The sequence below is a fragment of the Ochotona princeps genome, chromosome 4 (genome assembly GCF_030435755.1).
Source record: "Ochotona princeps isolate mOchPri1 chromosome 4, mOchPri1.hap1, whole genome shotgun sequence".
Taxonomy (NCBI): Eukaryota; Metazoa; Chordata; class Mammalia; order Lagomorpha; family Ochotonidae; genus Ochotona; species Ochotona princeps.
In genome coordinates, this window is record NC_080835.1 from 48,590,523 (window position 1) to 48,610,884 (window position 20,362).

Consider the following 20,362-nt stretch of genomic DNA (forward strand, 5'->3'; position numbering starts at 1 on the left):
CTGGTGTGAATGTCTGCAATTATACCATCCACCTGCACTTGGTCCCCACCTGGCAAACACGTAGAAGGAGCTCGAAGCGCGCTCAGGGAACGGGCCCCAGCACCTGAGCCCTTAGCCAGCACCCCTTCCTTCAGCTTGGCCTAAGCTTAAACACACCTCGGGGGCAGGGGTCTCACTCAGCTCCAGCTGCCTGAGGCCCCGAGGGAGCGCGCGGAGAGGGAAGGAAGAGGTCACCAAGAACTGGGAGGCCCGCGACTCACCGCGCTGTGGGGAGGCTCGGTACTGCGCGCGGCCCCGGGGGCAGGGCTGGACGCCAGCCTGCGTCTCGCGCCAGAAAGAACCTTCGGACCCGGCCCCTCAGGGAGAGTCAGCCGCCTGGGCCGAGCCGCCGCCGCCGCCACCGCCCGCCTCAGCCGGCGCCGGGCGCTTCTCTCGGCTTCAGCTCCACTCGTCGTCCTCCAGGCGGCGCTGTCCGCGTCCAGGCCTTCCGGCCCGCCGTAACTCCACAACATGTTGGGCATCTCCCTTCGGGTGGGTTTCTTCAGGGCGGTGCTGGAATCGGTCGGGCCGGGCGGGAAGACGCCGGACACACAGGGAGGCCGGCAGGGACTGGGAAAAGTCCGACGGGCCCCCGGGAGTCGGAGCGGAGCGGAGTGGGGGGTGGGCGAGGGCGAGGGCGAGGACTGCGTTGGCCGCGGGCGGTAGCGGGGCGCGCGCCAGGCGGCGGATTCCAGGGAGGCGTGGTCCGGGCCACGGGCGCTCGCACCCGGGCTACCTCGCCCGAATTGGGTCAGGTCCGATTGGGTCGGGAAATGAACTGGAAGACCTGGAGGGGTGCGTTGGCAGAGTTGGGGTCGGACGCAGGAGGCTAGCTGAGCTCTATAGCAGGTGAGCGCCCACGCGGCCCTCCACCCCCTACCAGGCCGGCTGGGGAGGAGCCCCAGGACCTAGGCTCACCAAACACTTGCTGGTCTGTGCTGTCCATCCTCTCCTCAACCCCTCCCTAGCCCGACTGGAACTGGGCTGGGCTGATGGGAGAGGCGAGTCCTGTGGCTAGCTCTGCTGTCAACCGCAAGTACCCTGGGAGGGCACAGCACCCTCTCCTGTATCTAGATTTGATTTTGAGGGACTAGGGCCGTCATTCCAGATTGGGAGTCGTCTACCTCAACAAAGGGAGGTTTGTATTCTTGGCTGTATAGGCAGGAGGGGTCTGGTGACATTGGCTCTTCTGGGCCTGTCTGACCCACAGCTGACCTCCCCCTCCGCTCTGCACCCCAGGCTCAGCTTACCTTCTGCATTACTACCTGCCGCTCTGCCTGTTTCATTCCTGCACAGCCCAGCTTATGTGTGTCTGGCCTGGGAAGGGTGTGCTGCCCCCACAGCAGGTGAGGCTTGAAGATCCCTGCTTACTTTCTCTGCAGGACCCGACACTGCTGCTAGCCATCACCGTCCTTGGGGTCACCGTGCTGCTGTTGGCCTTAAAGACCATGAGCTCCAGGAAGAAAGATCTTATCACCTTAGAGGACCCTAATGCCAAGTACCCGCTGCCCTTGATTGAGAAAGAGGTAACGGCCAGCCTGCCCCCTCCCCTGGGTGGGAGGAGCAGAGGATGGGGAATGCTGCCCTGCCCGTGGAGGATGGTGGGCAGTCAGAGTGTCTATGGCCTCCAGTTGCCCCCTGCTGCCCTTGTTGTTGGTTCTAGATGAGCTGCAGCTGGAGTGCCAGCCCCAGGGGTCTGAGCTGCCCACCTGAGCTGGCTTTTGGACAGCTGAGCGAGTCCCCGTTTCCTTTCCTTAGCATGTCAACCACAACACCCGGAGGTTCCGCTTTGGACTGCCCTCACCCGAGCATGTCTTAGGCCTTCCTGTAGGTGAGCAGGCTTTGGCCACTCCTGGGACTGGGGTTTTGGGGGGCTTGGCTGCTCAGGTGCTCTCGAAACACAGGTTTCCAGGTTCTTGAGGTACTCAGAAACATGGAACATTGAAATTCTGCTACTGTTCGCAGCTATAGCAGTTGCTTTCATGGGATGTCTTACCTAGCTCCTGGGCCTGGAACAGTGCTTTCCCTTTGGGCTGAGGTAAATGTGGTTTATCAGTGGGCATGGAAAACAAATGAACTTGTAGTGTAAAGCTGGAAGAATTCAGCCAAGGTCCCTTGCTGGGGAACCATATGCAGGTCCCTCAGCCTCTCTGAGCCCCAGTCTCTAAAATGGAACTGCCCAGGCCTGCCAGCCTGTATCAGTTGGGTTATGGTGAGGGTCAAGTTGCTGATAGATGGGAAACTGCTATGCACAAGAGAGGAGAAAGGCCCAGAATGGATGGGGAAGCAGGAGAGAGTCATGCGCCCAGTGACTGCTATCACGTGATTTTTCTGCACTGGTTTTGATCCACACAGGAGGGGCCCACCAGGAAGACCAGCTCCAGCGGTGTCAGGGCTCTGACTTACCCCGTCTGCTCTGTCACACCACTAGACAGCTGAGTCAGTCTTGTGACGCAGAAAGCCTCTGTGAGGCCCAGGGTGTAGCGGGACCCACAGCAGTTCTGAACAGATGCTAATGCTGCCTGCTAACACTGCCTCCTGCCCACAGCATACCTGCCTTAGACAGGGGTCCTCAAAATATAAGGGAGATCTTATATCTGCTGGTTTACTCCCAAGTGCTGCAACAGCGAGGGCTGGGCCAGGCTGAAGCCAGGGGCCGGGAACTCCATCAGTCTTCCAAGTGGGCGGCAGGGACTCAAGCACATCCTCCACCTCCTTCCCATGCACATTAGGGGATCGGAAGAACAGCTGAGACTGAGCCTGTGCCTGTATGGGATGCTGACATTGCAGGCTTGCAGCTTAATTCCCTGGGTCACAATGTTGGTGCAGTTGAGCTGTTTTCTATATTAATTTACCTACTTAAAAGGCAGAGTAACAGAGCAAGAGATTGAGGGTTTAAATTCCATCTTATGGTTCACCCTCCAAATGGTTACAACAAGCAGGACTGGGCCAAGGCAAAGCCCCAAGCCCTGAACTCCATCTGGGTCTCCCATGTAGGTGGCAGGAGCTCCAAGCACATGGCCCATCACCTGCAGCCACCCGGTATTGCATCAGCAGAAAGCTGGATCAGAAATGACAGTCCAAGTGAGATGTGGATACTGCCTCCACCCACAACCTTTTAATTCCATTTTTCACAGATGTTTCAAGTGCCTTCATACATAGGAAAAAATGTTGATATTAACTCTGAGTGGTGAAATTGTACCCCTAAGCCTCCCTGCTGCTCCCTCTCCATGCACAGGAACTCAGTGTCAGTTTGCTTTCCAGCCCTCTATCTTGCCTCCCAGGTCAGTCCTTCTGGCAGGAAGCCTAAAAGATGAAAAACCTGCGGTGGGCACTTAGCACACTGGTAAGATCCTACTTAGGATGCCTACATTCCCATATTGGAGGGTCTGGGTTTGAGTTCCAGGCCCCACTCCCAATTCCTGCTAATACATACCCACACGGGTGGGAGTACAGCAAAGACTGCTAAACATCAACTGCCATCTGATGCCCCCACCCATGTGAGACCCAAATTGAGTTCCTGGCTTCTGACTTTGACCTGGTCCAGACCCAGCTGTTGTAGGCATTTGCGGAGTAGCCTAGCAGATGGGAAATCTGTCTGCCTTTCAAAATAAACATATGCATTTCTAATTAAAAGGAAAAACATGAAAAATGTTTAGAAAGTTTCTTAGAATCTGTGGTTCTCTCCTTAGGCCAGGGCGGGCAGTGCAAGCCAAGTTGGTGGGATAAGGCCATCTGGAGGCTTCTGAGAGAGGGATGTGAGGGCTCAGGTTGTCTCCCCCCCACCCCCTTGACTGAAGTCAAGCTAGTTAGATGGGGCCTGAGACACCTGCAGGGATAGCCCCCTTTTGCTATTGTTTTTATTCAACATTACCACACAGGGGGACCACTGGGCCTGATCCTAGCTGGCTGAATCTAAAAGAGCTTTCCAGGCTGCTGGTTTCAGGATAATTGTCAGAAGAGTTGCCTCAGGGATTAACTCCTGTGTGCTTGGAGCCAGGGTTTGTACCTCAGGCTTCTGACCACCTCAGACTACAGCTGTGCTCCTGCAGCAAATCCGGAGACCACCTCCATGTTCCACTCTACCGCCTTTGCTCTCTCTCTTCTTCTTCCTGACTTAACTCTCCTTTGTGTCTGCATGTCTGTTGCATCTTCCTTGTCTGCTAACTTCCTGTTCTTACAGCTTCTACTTCCTCAGACACTGGTGTAGAGCCTTCTCTGGCCCCTCTTGCTTGCAGCTTCCACCCTCACCACTTTTTTGGGGTCATTTTTAATATCTCTGACATTAATTTACTTTTTCTTCTGCATAAGTTACCCATACCATGATCACATTTGAATAAGTATATAAACTCCGTTTTACAAAAGCCGAGCCCAAAACCCAGAGAGGTGAAGTGAAGTGACTTGCCCAGGGTAGCACATGGGAAGTTGAGGGCCGGTCTATAATCCAGACCTCCTGAATTCAGGTCCCTTCCCTCTTGCCCGGCCATGTCCCCCACTGTCTGTGCCCCTCACTGAAGCCCAGTCCTGTATGGGATCCCCAAGTGTCTTAGCCATGTTTAACATCTGATGCCTTTTCTGTAGGTAACTATGTCCACCTCTTGGCCAAAATTGATGATGATTTGGTGGTCAGGGCTTACACACCTGTCTCCAGTGATGATGACCAAGGCTTTGTGGACTTAATTATAAAGGTACACGATGCCCAGCATGTCCAGCTGCCACAAGCTCGTAAACCTGTTGAGGGTGGCAGGGGGAGGGAGTGCTTTTCCCTGGGCGTGGGAGGGATATACACCCTGCTCCTGGCTTTCCAGCAGTGTTGTTTCACAGTGAAGCACAGTGAATCTGCTGGTGTCTCCCAGGAATGCTTACACTGCGGGACCTCCTATGCAAATGCATCTCCCAGCGTGCAAGTCAGATGTGGCTGTTGCTGTAGGGTGTGAGAAATGCACTGTCATATTTTTCAGATCTACTTCAAAAATGTACACCCTCATTACCCTGAAGGGGGCAAAATGACTCAGTACTTGGAGAATCTGAAAATCGGGGACACCATTCTTTTTCGAGGGCCCAATGGGCGCCTGTTCTACAATGGGCCAGGTACTGAAGGGAGGAGGGGTTGCATGCTGGACCACCAGTTGTCGTTGGCAGGGGTAAGGGGAGAGAAGATTCCTGAAGTGGTTCCATTGTTCCAGAACACTCCTCAGGTCTGAGTCACACAGGCTTGTCCTTCGAGTCTTCATACAGCCATTCACACCTAAACTCATTTACAACCACACCTGTCACTCATCTGCACATCCACACAAAGGGTAGAAGCTAACTGTGAACAAGGAAGGGATGGATGAGAGGAGCTTTACTCATGTATCCATTTACTCATGTATACGTCACCCACTCATTCACTGCTGCGGGAAAATAATGTTCTGTGAGGTTCCACACTGGCCTGTTTGCCACTGTTTCCCCAGTGCACCACTTGTGCAACTGTGCACTGGGGCTGTCGAAGGAGCCTCTGTGGCCTGCTCCTCCAGCCTCAAACAGTGCAGCTGACCCCTGTGGTGGACGTCCCTCTTGGGAGACCCACGGCAAGTCAGTAACCTATGGCAGGCTCTCAGGTCAGAGTTGCACAAGTCAGAAGCCTCCTGTGTGTCTCCAGGGAATGTCGGAATCAAACCATACAAAACCAGTGAGCCTGAAACGAAACTGGTGCGTCACCTGGGAATGATTGCTGGTGGTACAGGTAAGAGGCTCCCGAGTTCTCAGCCAGAGGGGGAGTTGGCTTGGCAACCCTTTCATCCTGGAAGGGATCACATGAGAGCCACCTTCCCTGACTCTGGCAGCAAAACTTGGAGGCGATGACAGGTCTTGAAACTGACTGGGTGTGCTCTGGGGACTGCCCAGGAGCCAGGAGCAGCCTTAAGTCAGGCTGGGAGTGGGAAAAGGGTGCACAGGTTCTCCTGAGGCCTCCCAAGGACCCTTGGCTCCAATTCAAGCCAGATTCTCCTGTGTCTCAGAAGGAAGGCCTAGAAAGAGGGACTCAGCCTTTCAGGGGACATCACGTGTTGGACATGTCCCAGGCCCTGGTGAAATGATCACCTGTACTTGCCATTAATTCTGTCAAATGCAGAGAACACAGCATTCAGAACGCTTATTCACCTCACTGTGTGAAAAATGAGAAAGCACTTGTGACTTAGGTTCCTGTTAGGAAAGCCAAAATAAGGGGCCAGGAAGGGGGAGCCATCTGCGCTGGGAACAGAAGTGAGAGGCATGGTTGGGACCAGGGAAAACGTTGAAGCTTCCCCAGGCCAGGGCATGTGGCGTCAGTGCAGGGAGAAAGCTGGCCTACCCATTCACTGTGTTGTAGGCATTACACCCATGCTGCAGCTCATCCGCCACATCACCAAGAACCCCAAGGACAGGACCAAGATGTCTCTCATCTTTGCCAACCAGGTCAGTTCTGCCGAGTCAGCCCTGAGCTTGCAGTGGGCAGATGGAATGTTCGCTGAGCTGGGCTCCACATTCAGTCCTCCTCCCCCACTGAGTTCACCAAGCTGCTGCTTGGGTGCCTGCCCCAGTGGGAGGCCTCTGGGCCTCACCCAGACCTTCTGGCAGCTGAGGACGCTTTGTGCAGGCCCATTGTTCTGCTTGTTTCTGTTTAACCCTGCTGCCTCCCCAGCCAACCCTTACCATGTGCTTCTGTGTCCCTCTGAGCATAAATACAGAAGAACATTTATATTTTACTTAACTCTTTGTCTTTTTTCTGTATGTGTGTTTGCATAGGTATATATGCATTTACACTTCTATCAATAGATGTTTTAGTGTTTTATTCAACATTACCACACATGCTTTTCCTCATTAAAATACTCTAAATATTTCCATAATTATCTCTATCAAGTTGCAATATAATTGACCACATTTCCTCCTGAAGTTCTCACAGATATAAATTAGGCTGTAATGAGTACCCATACCTAGCCTTGATTACTGCTAGATTTTCTGACCCAGAATCCCAGGAAGGAATGATCAGGACCAGAATCCTGAAGAGCTGTGAGGCTCAGGGCCTGTGTGCACCAGCTCTGAGCCTGTGACGAGTTGCTTTAGCTTTGGTCCCCTTTTCTTCACATGCTCTTCCCTCCTGTAAGTCTCTGGTATTCTACCCTAGACTTCCTACCCCCTCACATGTCTGGCAGAGGATCCAAGGCCTGCACCTGTTCATGTTGGGTTTACCATGCCTGCTATTCGGTGTGATGTGGGAGGTGGGCTCAGGCCATCAGAGTGAAGTCAGCCCCACGTGTGCCATCACAGGACTCCCCTGCTCTTGGTGACTCCAGCCACAAGTGAGGGTTGGACCTGCACAGCAGCTGCCTGAACCCTTGTTTCTCTGGAGTCTGGGAGCAGCACTCAGGCCAAGGTGGCAGTACTATAGGCAGGACGCAGCAACCCTCGTCACATGCTCATCCTGGGGAATAGACAGGCATTCCCAGAGGAGCTTTTCTAATGAGCCTTTTTCTCCCCTAGACAGAGGAGGATATCTTGGTGAGAAAGGAGCTTGAAGAAATTTCCAGAACTCATCTAGACCAGTTCAGCCTGTGGTACACCCTGGACAGGCCTCCTGTTGGTATTGTGACCCCTACTGCCCTCACTGTCTTGTCTCAGCTCTGGCCCTTGATCCACCTTGAGGCCTGGGTTCTATGGTTTGGTTCTGTTTGTTCTTGAGCATGGGGCATGGGAGTGTCACACTGGGTTCATATGGGAGATTTAAAGGTTTGGGATGATCATCTGGAAGGGCAGTCAAGGCCACCACACGGCTCAGCAAGCACTGCCATGGACAGCAGACCTTCCTGCTAAGCTCTGGACAGCTGCTGTGCCCTCTGTCAGTGTCCAACCACCACAGCGCACCTTGCGCCCTTCACCTCCCTCACTAGATCATACAACTTACTGCCCAGCAGAGGGCGCAAACAGACTGAGTGGTTCCACAGCAGGACACAGGCCCCAAATTCTCAGCATCTAGTGGTTCTACCTCAGTGAGGGGTTCACCATCCTTGGCAGCACTTACAGCAGGCAGGCCTATCAGCAGTGAGCCTGGGACTGGGTAATCACTGCAGACAGGACTAAGAAACAGCAATGCAAAGACTCAAGTCTGTAAACCAACAGTGACTCCCTTCTGGGAGCTAGGATAAGGGGGTAAGAGGTTGTAGTCAGGGACGTGACCACCAGGCCCCACAGCCTTTTCCTGCTTCATTTCAGGCTGGAAGTACAGCTCTGGCTTTGTAACCACCGACATGATCAAGGAGCACCTCCCGCCTCCTGGGAAGTACACGCTCATCCTGGTGTGTGGTCCTCCACCCATGATCCAGACAGCCGCTCAGCCCAACCTGGAGAAGCTGGGTTACACCAAAGACATGATTTTTACCTACTAACATCTCCCATGTGCGCAGCGAGCCTGGCTTCACCATGTTAAACTGGGCTGTTTGCAAAAATGCCTCATCAGTCCCCTTCCTTGGCCACACACACTTGGGTCTCCTCTCTTGAGTGTAAGACCAAGAAGGGTTCAAAAGGCTGGAAGCAAAATGTCATCTGAGGCCTCCTGGCTTGGAGGCTAGGAAGAGCTCCATGCCTGTGTCTTTCTCCGTGGTTTCATGAAATAAACTCCAGTACACAGCAGGTAGCCTGTGAAGCCCTGGTTCTCCTGGAGTCCACTTTGCGCACCTAGACAGGGTGGTGTCAGAACTCACAGCTTCTACAGCAAATTCCAGAAGGATCCAAGTGGGGCTCCACAAGGTGCTCTGCTATTAAAGTTGGCCACAGTAGAGGGGTCAGACAGGAAAGTGCGCACTGTGCTTTCCTGGTGGGAGGCCCTTGGGACAGGAATGAGTTTAGACACACACACCTGGGCAGTAAATGCATAGGGTGAGTGGGCTTCAGGATCCATTCCAGCAAACGTCCTGTAAGTACAGGCTTGGTTCTGCCATGAAGGGCCAGGGTAGAGAGAGGAGCAGTTACACATGGAAGGGTTAGGTCCCTAAACCTGAGCCACAAATCCTTCTTATTCCAAACTCAAATGATAAAATGATAGAGGTCTGCCATCTACTGCCAGCACCTGTGAGTGGACAGGGCCAATTATGTACTACTTAGAATCTTCCTGACAAGCCACATTCTGTAGGGACTTGTTCCTTCAGCCAGCAGGTGGCAAAGCAGGCTTAAGCCTGGGTCAGCTTCATTCCAGGTCATTTGCCTGTTCACAAAAATTGGATTTCCTACCCAGTCTACATATATATATGAGGCAGGAGAGAGCTGTAGGGAGCTCCACAGTATGAACATGTCTTGCCCACCTGTGGTCTCAGGCTGCGGGAGGGCAAGGGCAGCCAGTGTTCACCTATGCCCGTCCAGTGTATCCTCTGCTGGGACTTCACAGTAAGACCCTGCCCTCAGCTATTTTCCTTTAGATGCAAATCTGACCGTAGTTGTCAGTCACTCAAACTCTTGCTGCTTTCTATCTAGTCCCAACCCCAGCCACCCAGGCCCCAGGACACATCCCAGGGGCCAGCTTACAAGGTCTTTTTTGGCCTAACCCCTGTTCATCTCACCAGATTTTCCTTATCACTAACCCTCATGCAACCCCAATCGCTAGCCAAGTAGTTCTCACATGGGGGTAGTTTTGTCTCTCCAGGGAATATCTGACAAAAACTGGAGGCATTCTGGCCTTTAGGTCCATTAGCGGATTGCTCCTGGCATCTAGACAGTGAAGACCAATGCTGCATAATCATAGAGCAGCCTCCTTCACAGAGTAACCCAACCCCAGTGACAGCAGCCACTGCTTTGGTCTTACTAATGGCTGGCCACTGCTAGGGTGTGCAGGCTGTTCCAAATCCATCTATCTAAATGCCCCCAGCCCCGGCACACCTTGGTAAACAGGATCCAACACTCCACACACTCCATGGACTGAAAGCACCTGGGCCAGGAATTTCAGCCCTCACATCTGTAACTACAGCCTCTCCCCAGCCCATGCAGGTACTTAACACCACTGGAAAGAGGAGAAAGAGGACTTAGGAGCACAGACCACCAACCCCCAAGCACCTTGAGGACCTGGGTTGGGCCAGCTCACAGCAGGGACTCTATGCCTTTATGTTGAGGGTGGGTAAGAAAGACCACACCTAATTTCAAGGTGACCGAGAATGTGTTCAGGCTCAAGGGCAGACACAGTTGGCCTTCAACTGGAACTTGAGTATAGACTGCCCCAAAGAGGTAGACTCTACCCTGGACCTTGACAGACAGGAAATACCTGTGGATGCTAAGACTGTACAGTGGGTTTGGTAAGGCTGCTGAGGGTGAAGGACCTTGGACTCTAGCTCTGTTTAGTCTGTACCTGTGAAATGAAACAGTGCTGTGGGAAGGTCACCCTGGTGGGAATGCCTGGAGCGGACCAGCTAGAAGGTGGAGGACCATGAAGGAGACCAGCTCAGCAAGCAGGTGAAAGAGGACACTGGAACTACATCTGTCATAGGGGCTCAGGGAGAAGAAGGGGAGAGAACACTGAGGGCGTGGCAGTGCCTCTCAGGTAGGAGACCCAGAGAAGAAACACGTTTGTGAAGAGGCTGAGTTGCTATGCCAATGTGTTGAGGTTGGGTTTCCCCTTAAGGCTTAGGTTTTCCACTAGGGGGAACTGTTTAACCAGATGCTACACCAGCAGCTAGCTATGAAGGGCAGGCCTGGGAAACTGCGTGTGCTGTGTGTGTTTGTCAGCTGTGTGCATCTGTGTGGTGGGGTGCTAGGGGGCCCTGCACATATGTACTGCAGATGAGGGAAGCCAGGGCAGCATGCAAGGAACTGTACCGCGCCTTGCCTGCTCTCACCCTAAATACCCTGAGGGTGCCAAGCTTTGTGAATGGAAACAGCCTGGCACGAGGCAGCCCCGGAGAGCTCCGTCATTTGCCCCAGCGCAGTCACTGCAGCACGTCAGAACGTTAATTTCCAACAGAGACTTTATGAACTCACACTTCCTCCCCTCTGGGCTAAGAGCCTCCTGGCTGTCTCTGGGAAGGGAAGAAGCCACTGAGTCTGTGCTGCCAGCTCCTTGTCCTTCCTGCAAACACGGGCCACGCTCTACATATAAAAGTACAAAAAGTATAAAAGCCACAGGAGGAGCGCTGCGCAGTTGCAAACACAGGGCCACCGGGCCACCTCCTGGACACCTGCAGCTCTGCTTCACCCTGAGAGGGGCATCTCATCTGAGAGCTCTGGCCAGCCCCAGTCCAGGCTCTTAGGGTGGCTGCATGCCAGCTCCCCAAGGAAGCCAAGTTGCAGGGCCCTGCACGTGCCTCTCTGGGCGCTCAGCCACGAGGGAAGTCATCTCCACTCATCAGCGTCCACAGCAGCCAGGCGAGAGTCGTTGAGCAGCTGGTCCTGGCTCAGCAGGGTCTGAAAGGGCCAAAGGGGGCAGTTTAACAGGGTCTTGGTCGTGGCTGCTGTGAGGCAGCCACATGGCACTTTAATACTGAGGACGATCCCTGTCAGGTCGGGGGGGTCTCAGGAATCCTGGCATTAGGTCAGAGCAGATACTACTACGAAGATAAACAGCTTCTCTTAGAGGTGAAATTGCTGCTTTGAGGTCATCAATGACCCGTTAGAAGCCATACAGGCACATTTCAGTGTGTGAGCAAAAAATAAAAAGAGGAATTCAATCCTCCTGCTCCTTCAGGGACACTGCCCCAAGGGCCTTAGAGACAGGCTAATGCTCCTCAGTAGAGCAGCAAGTTAAGTACGGGGCTTCCCTGTGCACAGACAACATAGCTGAGGGGCAGAGCTCAGAGTACCCAGGAACAGAAGGGCCCTGTGAACTTGAAGACCTCCAAAACAAACCACAGCCAGCTTGAGTTTACCCTTATGCATGCATTACAAGGAGGATAGTATTTTCCCATCTTCTAGGAAACCAAGCCACAGCTCAGAAAGACACACACAAGGCGAGGTCCAAGAGCCTGGTCCTTTACGACCAGGGCAGGGGCTGGAATCAGGTCTGCTCTCCTCCAACATACTGCTCCTCCTCAGACCAAGCTGCCTCCCTGTGGCATGGGCTGTACTCTCGCACGAGCCAGGAGGCACTTGTGGTGCCTGTGATCTCAATGAAGTCAAAGCATGCACGTTTCATGGGAGTCAGGAAGGGCAGTGACCACCAGGTCAGATCGCAGGCCTGCCTTTGGTCAGACACGTGATGCCAAGCTGCAGTGGCAGGGGCAGGACCTGGACCCAGCATGCTTAGCCAGCCCCAGGAGCCTTCCTGATGGCCAGGAGCAGGCCAGCAGACTCCTGCCTCAGGGCTAGCTCAGGCCTGGGGCTTTGGTCCCAGCATGTAGCCCCATCCTTTTGCTTTTCCCCCTGCCATGGCACTGCCACATCAACCTCACTGCCCACTCCCCCAGACACCAATCCTTCTTCAGGGAGGGCCAAAGGTCCTACCGTAAGACGGTGAATGTCTTGGGAGAGAAGCCCTATCTGCGTCACAGTGCCTTCCGATGGTGCCATCTGTAAAATGGGCACAGCCTGGTCAGCACAGTTGTCAGCTGGTCATTCGCAGAGATGGCATGCAAGTCCAGTCCTGTTGGGGACTGGTTTCTCCACGACACACTTCCCAGGAGGGATAGGCAAGAAGCATGAGCATGCCAGACCCTGAGGAATAGTGGGTAACTGGAGCACATGCTGCACCCTGCATGCGCACTCTTTCCCTGGACACCCCCATTACTGGCACTTGATACTTGGAGGCAGGGCATAGGCCTGCTAATATTCAGTGCTGCCACCATCTCCAGGAGCAGAGAGTGGTGGCATGATGGCATTCAGAATGCTGAATAGACTGCCAGTTTCCAGGTACCAATAGGACTCTAAATATCAATGCCCTGGCATAGGTGGGCATCCTTAGGAAGGGGGCAAGCCCTCTACCCAGGAGGTCTCTTGCCTCCTTCCACTCTCAAACCACATTTGCATGGAGATCTGGAAGCATCCACTATAGATTTTGAAGGCAGCAAGTAGAATCCCTTGTCTGTCTTATAGGTGGGAAAACTGAGGTCATAAAAGAAATGGGACATGCTTGAGACTTGAGGCTGCACAGAGAATTAGTGGTCCAACAATCCCATGCAGTATTTACAAAGAAGAGCATGCAGACTCTCTCGCCAGGATACGAAAAGAAATAAGGGACAAAGCCCACCCCAGCTGGCTCTTTACCTGCAATGGCCTGGAGGTACACCTGTCTCTCAGTGGCCCTGGTTACCAGGACCAGACCCCAGAGATGTCAGCTGCTGAGCCTGGGCCCACCTCTCTGCAGCTGCACTTCCAGGGAGGTGGTGGCCTGAGGGACCAGACTGGGCCTTAGGGACCAGGCTGGGCCTAAGGCCAGAGTGAGGTCACCAGGCCCTGTCTGGGTTATGGTGCTGTCATTCTTCCACAGATGAGGCCCAGGGGAACTGGTGAAGCCAAAAGCTACTCGCAGGCGAACTGGAATCTCATGAATAGGAGCCCAGACTGGCACGGTGTTGTCTGTCCATTACCCCGAGCCAGACAGGGCCCATCTGGAGGACCCATTATCAGCTAGTCAGCCTCTAAATCAAGAGGAAAGATCAGGCCCAGCTAGCACAGTCCAAGCCCTGTGGCAGTTACAAAAAGCTGACAGAACCCAGGCAAGGTCAACATCCAGTCCAGCACCCTGACTATCTCCCCACCACCCCTGGCCCAGGCAGCTCATGCTGCTCAAACCAAACAACTTTAGAGTCACGTGACACATGTGATCTGCAGCTGGTGTGTGTGTGTGTAGAAGGAGGAGACACAACACTCTCCTCGCTCTATCCTCACCCCCTCCCCCAGCAAAACCTGAGGATGTGCCTGGCCGAGGACTAGGCTCAGTGTGGTGGGCTCTCAAATCATGTGATCAGCACGAATCTGTCTCCAGCCATGCCCAGCTCTCTTCCCCCTACCTGAGGAAGGATGTGTTGCATTCTTTGCTTTCTAACATAAATACTGTTTTTATTAACAGAAGGAAGCAACAACCACCTCTGTAGTAAGGCACAAAACAATTACATTGTCACCATGGCAGAAATCCCTGCTGCTTGTTCCTTTGACCTTGGCCAAGACCCAGAAGGCAGCAGGCCTAAGGCACTTGAGCTTTTACCTCAGCCAAAGCACGGGGAGGTGCCTGAGGTCTGAGCTTCCTGGGTACCTGCTAAAAAATGTATCTATAAGCATCTTTAGGAGCCTTTCCTCCTGTATCCACCTTTGACAATGGTCCCAATAGCCTGGCCCCTTGGCAGAAGTTCACCTCCATATCCTGGCCACCCTCAGGGCTAGAAGAGAGTCTTACCCAGGGGTACACCATTGCTGGAATGTTCTGAGTCATGCACATGTGCAAGGGGTGAGGTGCAGTAACATGGTGACACACGCAGTGTTACTGTGAGCTCGTGGGGTGCACAGAGGGCAGGTGATAGGGCATCAGCTAATCTGTCCCACCTGGTCCAGCCCATCCAGCTCAGGGGAATCAAGGGGGCTGAGGCCCCGGTAGCCTCCGTAGACTCTGTGACTGTCACCGACACCATCGCTGGGCTCCATTGGGCAAATGTAGTCTGTTGATTCATCAAACTTCTTCTTTCTTATGTTTCCAAAATGTGAAAATCCTAGTTTCTTTGGCTGCAACACAGCAAATGCAAGCTTATGAGAAGGAGGTTACCAAGATGATGTGCAGAGATGATTGATGATGTTATTTTAAAAGTGCTCCCATAAAGAAAGGAATAAGCTAAACTGTTTCTAGAAAAACTGAACAAAGCAGAGCTCCCATATGCATATGTCCCTCCAGGACGTCACTGTCTGCACTCATGGTGAACAGGAGGACTTGCCTTACCACAGCTGCTGGCACCACCATACCCTGAGGAGCCAAGCTGGAATGCCCCAGCTTGGCTTCTCTCTCTTGGCCCGAGCTGGCTTTGTGCTCTTTGGCTTTACTTCCCAATCACTTGCTGTCCTACTTCCCTAGGAAGGAGGTCTGTGTGAGGCATGGCTAGACCTGTGCTGCCAACATGCCACTGGATGCAGACTCAGCCTGGCCTCCGGAGACAGTGTCTGTGGGATTGTAGACAGGGAAGGACATGGTCTAAACACAGGGTGGGCCAGATAGGTGTCTGAGGTTTGTGAAACTTGGAGAGAGAGCCCTGGCAGTACCTGCACAATCTTAAGACATCTGCACAGCTGTACAGTGGCTGTGTCATACTAAGAGCCCCCAGCTCTGGGCATACTGACGTCATCTTGCAAACTGAACATGGTCCATGTTCAGTTTGCAAGATGAGTTCCAGCAACACTGGGTTGAAGGATGAGCTGCCAGCTGCCCTGGAATCAGTGCTTCCTAACATCGTCTCTGCAGAAGGAAGTCAACGCCCTCTGCCTTTGATATAAAGAAAATAGACAGCAGGACCAAACTTCTGCAGCAGAAGCTGAAGGTGCCTCTTTCTCCAGGCCGTACATGTTGGGGTAGCTCCTGATGCTGGGCCAGCAGCTGTGCCATATGAGGGACAGGAGGCATGGCTGCTCAGAACGGGACTTAAAACTCACCCGGCGGGTGGGGCTTCTCCCTCAATACCCCCTTTTACCTCAGATACAGGATGGAAACAATATGGACATAATAGCATTGCCCACCTCCCTATCCCCCTGAACCTTTTTTTTTTTTTTCCTTCTCTTTCTTGATTTTCCTTCAACTATAGTTAACTATGTAAAGATTGTCAACAACAATACAATAAAATGGATTATATAAAAAAAAAAAAAAAAAAAGAACTCTAACCAAGAAAAGACAGAAGACAGAGCAGATCAATCATTCATCTCAGCTATATGCTGGCAGTGAAATATGGGGCAAACGGAGACTTTATGATGGACCATATCAATCAGTGGACGACCTCATCGAGCGAAACCGGCAGCGATTCATAACTGGAGAACTATTAACACCACTTGAGCACATATCTCAGAGCATGCCCCACATCCGGGCCTTGGGGTGGGCGGGAAACCGGGTGGGGCTTCTCCCTCAATATCCCCCTTTACCTCAGATACATGATGGAAACAATATGGACATAATAGTATTACCCACTTCCCTATCCCCCTGAACTTTTTTTTCTTTTTCATTCTTTAACTGCAATTAACAACAACACAATAAAATAGATTTAAAAAAAAAAAAAAAAAAAACTCACCCGGACTTTGGCTGTGGTGGTCAGTGGTGTGTAAGCTGGAGAGGACATTTTCTCTCGTTTTTCCTGTTCAGCCTCAGGACCAATCAGGGCATTGAATTTGGTGGTCAGGTGGCGCCTAAGAAGCGTCTTTTGTGGCGGGATATTGAGAAGCATAGCCAGAGTGTCTCCCGTGAAACGTGGCTCCAGGATCTAAAAGGAACAATCCAAAGATCCAGCCAGTAGCAAACACAGATGGCCCAAGTGGGTGATAGTGGGGAATCCGGGAATCCTCTGGGAATTCCCAGAGCAGGAGTTAGAGCTCTTGCACTTCCTCCCCATCTCTGCTCTCCACCAGCACACATGCTGACTGGCCAACTTGTGTTCCCATGCCAGCAGAGAATGGGGCCCTCTTTGATAAATCTTATCACCCACAGTCTTCTTGAAAAGACATCCAAGCCACCTTTATTTCCTCTGCTGGTAACAGATCATTTCATGGCAAACAGGAAGTTATTTTCGGATGGTCTAACCCTTATTTCCATATCCACCATGTGCCTCTGGGAGCAAGTGTGGCTGTCTTGGTAAAGGGTTCATCCTTATGCAACCCTATTTCTATGAAATCTAGGTCTCACTTCAGATATCTATCCAGAAGCCATCTTGTTGCCATGAGGTATATTAATTCTCAATTAATACATAGATTATTAATTCACAGATTATCAAAACACCTTCTCTGAGACTTTGGATATGCAAGAGTTTTAGATAACCTGTCTGAAACTTGTATCTGAGCATTAAGAACTGAGTTTCCAAACACCTTGTGAACGAGGGCAGACAGATATGCCCAAACACAAACACTCACAATGAGACCGCCATGGACGCCACTCCCTCGAAGGTTGGGGGCATACTCTGCCAGGTCCACTGATCGCAACCACTCCATCACCCTGTGGTTGGACCACTGTACAACTTCTGAAGGAGAGAGGTTACTCTGTGAGGGGAATAAAGAGAAGACAAGTCAGGCTTACTAATTCTCACCAGTGTCTTTCTTGGAATCAGTCCCAAATGCCTCACCAAAAAAAAGACCCCTATGCCTGAGGACCCAGGCCAGCCAGCCCAACAGCCTGAGAGCATTCCCTGGGTCCAAGAAGCAGAGTTCACACTGAATCCTGTGAGATCCTCCTTACTGACATGTCTGAATTCAGAACCTTGCTTCACTCTCAATTTCCAGTTGCTCTGGAACACATCGAGGAGGGCACAAATTTATTCATTTGGAAGGTGATATTCATTCTAAACGTGACTGTCAGTTATGAACTGAAAAGATCTGGTGTGGTCAAATGCGGTAGGTGACACATTAAGATACCCAAGTGCCCTCATAGGGCACCAGTTGTCAAAATGCACAGCCCTGTGTCTGACACACAGAAGGAATGCGACACAGATTTGTTGACTAGGGAGAAACAGGAGATGGTGGGCAGAGACAGGGATTTTACACCCTGACGAAGCTCAGTTAGACTCAGTTCCCAGCAACAGAGCAGACAGGATATGACTGCTAATCCTTCAGCTTCAGGGCTTGCCAAGGACTCTGACCTTCATGGCACTTAATCCAGTACTTCACTAGGATTTGGGTTGCTCTGCTCACATACACTATTTCTTCTCAGATAAGACCTTCCCACAAAGCACCTGTGTGCCTGGCTGCAGGTCATTTACTGTCACATCTACAGATAGGGAGACCTATTGGGGATCATCCGGCTCCTTACTGATCCCTCTTCCTTCAATATATTTTTTTTAAAGAGTCATCTATTTTTATTGGAAAGGCAGATATACAGACAAAAAGAGACATATAGAGAAAGATCTTTCGTTCACTTGTTCACTCCCCAAGTGGCTGCAACAGCCAGAGCTGAGCTGATCCAAAGCCAGGAGCTTTCTCTGGGTCTCCCACAGGGGTATGGGGTCCCAAGGCTTTGGGTCATCTATTGCCTTCCCAGGCAACAAGCAGGGAGTTACATGGGAAGCAGAGCAGAGAGGACACAAACCAACAGCCATATGGGATCCCAGGCATACAAGATAAGGATTTAGCCACTAGGCTAGCGCACCAAGTCCCTCAATCTATTTTGGATCTACCTCAACACTTGACTTTCCTCTTCTTGGCATCATCCCTGACTCCTTTAGCAATCATGCTGATTCTGACAGGCTTGTTGCCACTGCCAACTAGCCCATAGTGTATGTCTCCCAAAGGAACTAGGGGATCCAGGAGGTCTAGAAGCTGCCAGGGGACACATAGATCAGGCAACAGGGAGTCTTTGGCATCATGAGGCATTAGCAAAGGAAAGAACGCCAAGTGCTGTGGTCCAGCATGAAGCTATTTCATGATGCCATCCCTGCTTCCACATGCCTTGTGCTGCTGTCCTGACTCAGGGCCACTGGATAGATGGCACCCTACCCTCACCTCATCTGCTGGCCGCCGGTGCAGGCAGTGGGGGTTGAACTTGTTGACATGCAGCACATGAATGGCACATTTTATGCTGAGATGATGCAGTTGGCTAGTGACTTTTAGGAAGAGTAGATCATTCTGGAAGAGAAAAATTTGGTGGTGGGTGAATTTTCTGATGGAAAAATCTTTCCCAAACCAAGCATAAGCAAGTCTGAATCCAAAATTGTGTTCCTTTCTCATTTTCTGGCTAACGTTAAGTGGAACAAATGAGAGTATACAGATATTCATTCAGGAAAGTATATATGGGTGCACTAACCACTTGTCTTATCACAACAATTTATACTGTGTTACTGGGGATCTCTTACATGACATTTTCAAGGCCATAATACAAGGAAGAATGTGAAACTGAGTTTAAAATAACACTGCATATTTGGTACAACTAAGCTGAACACTCACAGAAACAACTGAAATATTTACAGGAAAAATCTTTACCACAGTTAGATATTGCAGCATCCGTCCATCAACTCTGGATTCATGAAACTGGTCTTTGTACTGGGGCAAGCCTATGTCATCAAGCCATCCTGCAAAATCAGAGCTCATAAGAATAGGATGTGGATACCTTGCACTCACCCACCTACACACCCCATCACTAAACAAATAAACAAACCTAGCCTGCTGTCACTTTGAGGTTTACTTCTATTTATCAAAGTTTTGTACTCCAGCTGCTTTTTGTACCGAGAAAGCTGGATTGAATACAGTCAACAGTGAAATGCTTTACACATTCAGGAACTTCTAGAAACATTTAACATACATATGGCTGTCCTTACGTGTCACCCAGATGTGGTCCAGCAGGGCAGAATTCTCCTCCTGCTTGGTGTTGATGGCTTTCACCGCCAGTATCAGTTTCTTCCTGTGAAGTGGGTGTTTAATTCCCAGCTCCTGAGATGAGAAGAGGAGGGTCACAGGTAGAACTCTAGCAAGTAAGCTGGTAACCTGGTCCTGAGAGGACGCTGTATCACCTGGGGAGGTGGGGTTGGGCAGAGCACACTCTGGAAGGGGAACAGCGCTTCTCTGCATAGAGTCGCAGGCTGTCAGCCCTCGGTCCTGCGCTCCCTCAGCCTTCCCTAGGTCTTCCTAAGCTTCTGGGTGTGGAGATGGACACTCACCTCCCCACGCACTGGTTTGGGATGAGTGGGAACCTCCTAGCCTGAGCTCAGCCCTTACCTTTTCCATGTCCTGAGGCGTAGCTGTCAGCAGGGTGTGGCCAGAAGTCACCCACTGCCTGGCAAAGATCACATACTGTGCCAGGCCAAAGTCCTCCAGCCATGCACACACTCGCTCCGTGCTCCACTGGGCAAAGGGGGCGTTGGCATCACTGGGAAGCAGAAAAACAGCATGTTCCTATCAGCAGGAAAGCCTAAGCTTCTGAATGTGGCAAAGCCTCACAAGAAAGGGACTGTATTCTAATAAATAACCCGACTGCAGGATTTACATGAACAAAATTCTAGTACAATTCACCATGTGAGCTACACAGACTATAGGATTTCTTTGCCAGACCATGGTCTCAATTTCACATCTCCTCCTCCCTAGAGAATGGACAATCCAGATAATCAGGAGTTGCATTTCCATTCCACAAGTCCACATACTCCACACAAGCCACAGGTTTCAATACATCACACATAGCACAGGTATGTGAATGCTGGAGAAGGAAGACCCACAACTGAATAATCTTTCACCA

At 51.6% G+C, this 20,362-nt stretch overlaps 2 protein-coding genes across 12 annotated transcripts in view; one reads left to right on the top strand and one right to left on the bottom strand.

Annotated features, from left to right (window-relative positions):
- The first annotated feature begins 304 nt into the window (after positions 1-304).
- On the top strand, positions 305-8,698 carry LOC101519944 (NADH-cytochrome b5 reductase 2). 3 transcript variants are annotated; one of them, XM_004590013.3, is made up of 9 exons: positions 305-531; positions 1,422-1,565; positions 1,798-1,870; positions 4,621-4,727; positions 5,001-5,130; positions 5,681-5,764; positions 6,389-6,474; positions 7,540-7,639; positions 8,269-8,698. In XM_004590013.3, exons 1-9 carry the CDS (start codon positions 511-513, stop codon positions 8,439-8,441), a joined length of 918 nt encoding a protein of 305 aa, XP_004590070.3. In that variant the 5' UTR covers positions 305-510; the 3' UTR covers positions 8,442-8,698. The 3 variants fall into 3 exon arrangements, with proteins under 3 accessions (XP_004590070.3, XP_012783790.2, XP_058519421.1); XM_012928336.2 differs by having other exon boundaries at positions 306-531; positions 7,540-7,635; positions 8,269-8,406; XM_058663438.1 differs by lacking the exon at positions 305-531 and adding an exon at positions 746-888.
- A 1,534-nt stretch (positions 8,699-10,232) lies between these two features.
- Positions 10,233-20,362, bottom strand: part of PPFIBP2 (PPFIA binding protein 2) — a 164,003-nt gene continuing 153,873 nt past the window's right edge. For 2 of the 9 annotated variants that reach the window (XM_058663445.1, XM_058663442.1), the window contains exons 19-27: positions 19,849-19,999; positions 19,452-19,563; positions 19,117-19,205; positions 18,640-18,762; positions 17,059-17,184; positions 16,227-16,415; positions 14,509-14,685; positions 12,475-12,540; positions 10,242-11,439 (exon numbers count right to left, since the gene is read on the bottom strand). In XM_058663445.1, the coding sequence (XP_058519428.1) occupies positions 11,368-11,439; positions 12,475-12,540; positions 14,509-14,685; positions 16,227-16,415; positions 17,059-17,184; positions 18,640-18,762; positions 19,117-19,205; positions 19,452-19,563; positions 19,849-19,999 (1,105 nt within the window). In that variant the 3' untranslated portion in view covers positions 10,242-11,367. Of the gene's footprint in view, positions 11,440-12,474; positions 12,541-13,999; positions 14,686-16,226; positions 16,416-17,058; positions 17,185-18,639; positions 18,763-19,116; positions 19,206-19,451; positions 19,564-19,848; positions 20,000-20,362 lie in introns of those variants that run through there. The other 7 variants (XM_058663441.1, XM_058663443.1, XM_058663447.1 and 4 more) reach the window with 7 other exon arrangements.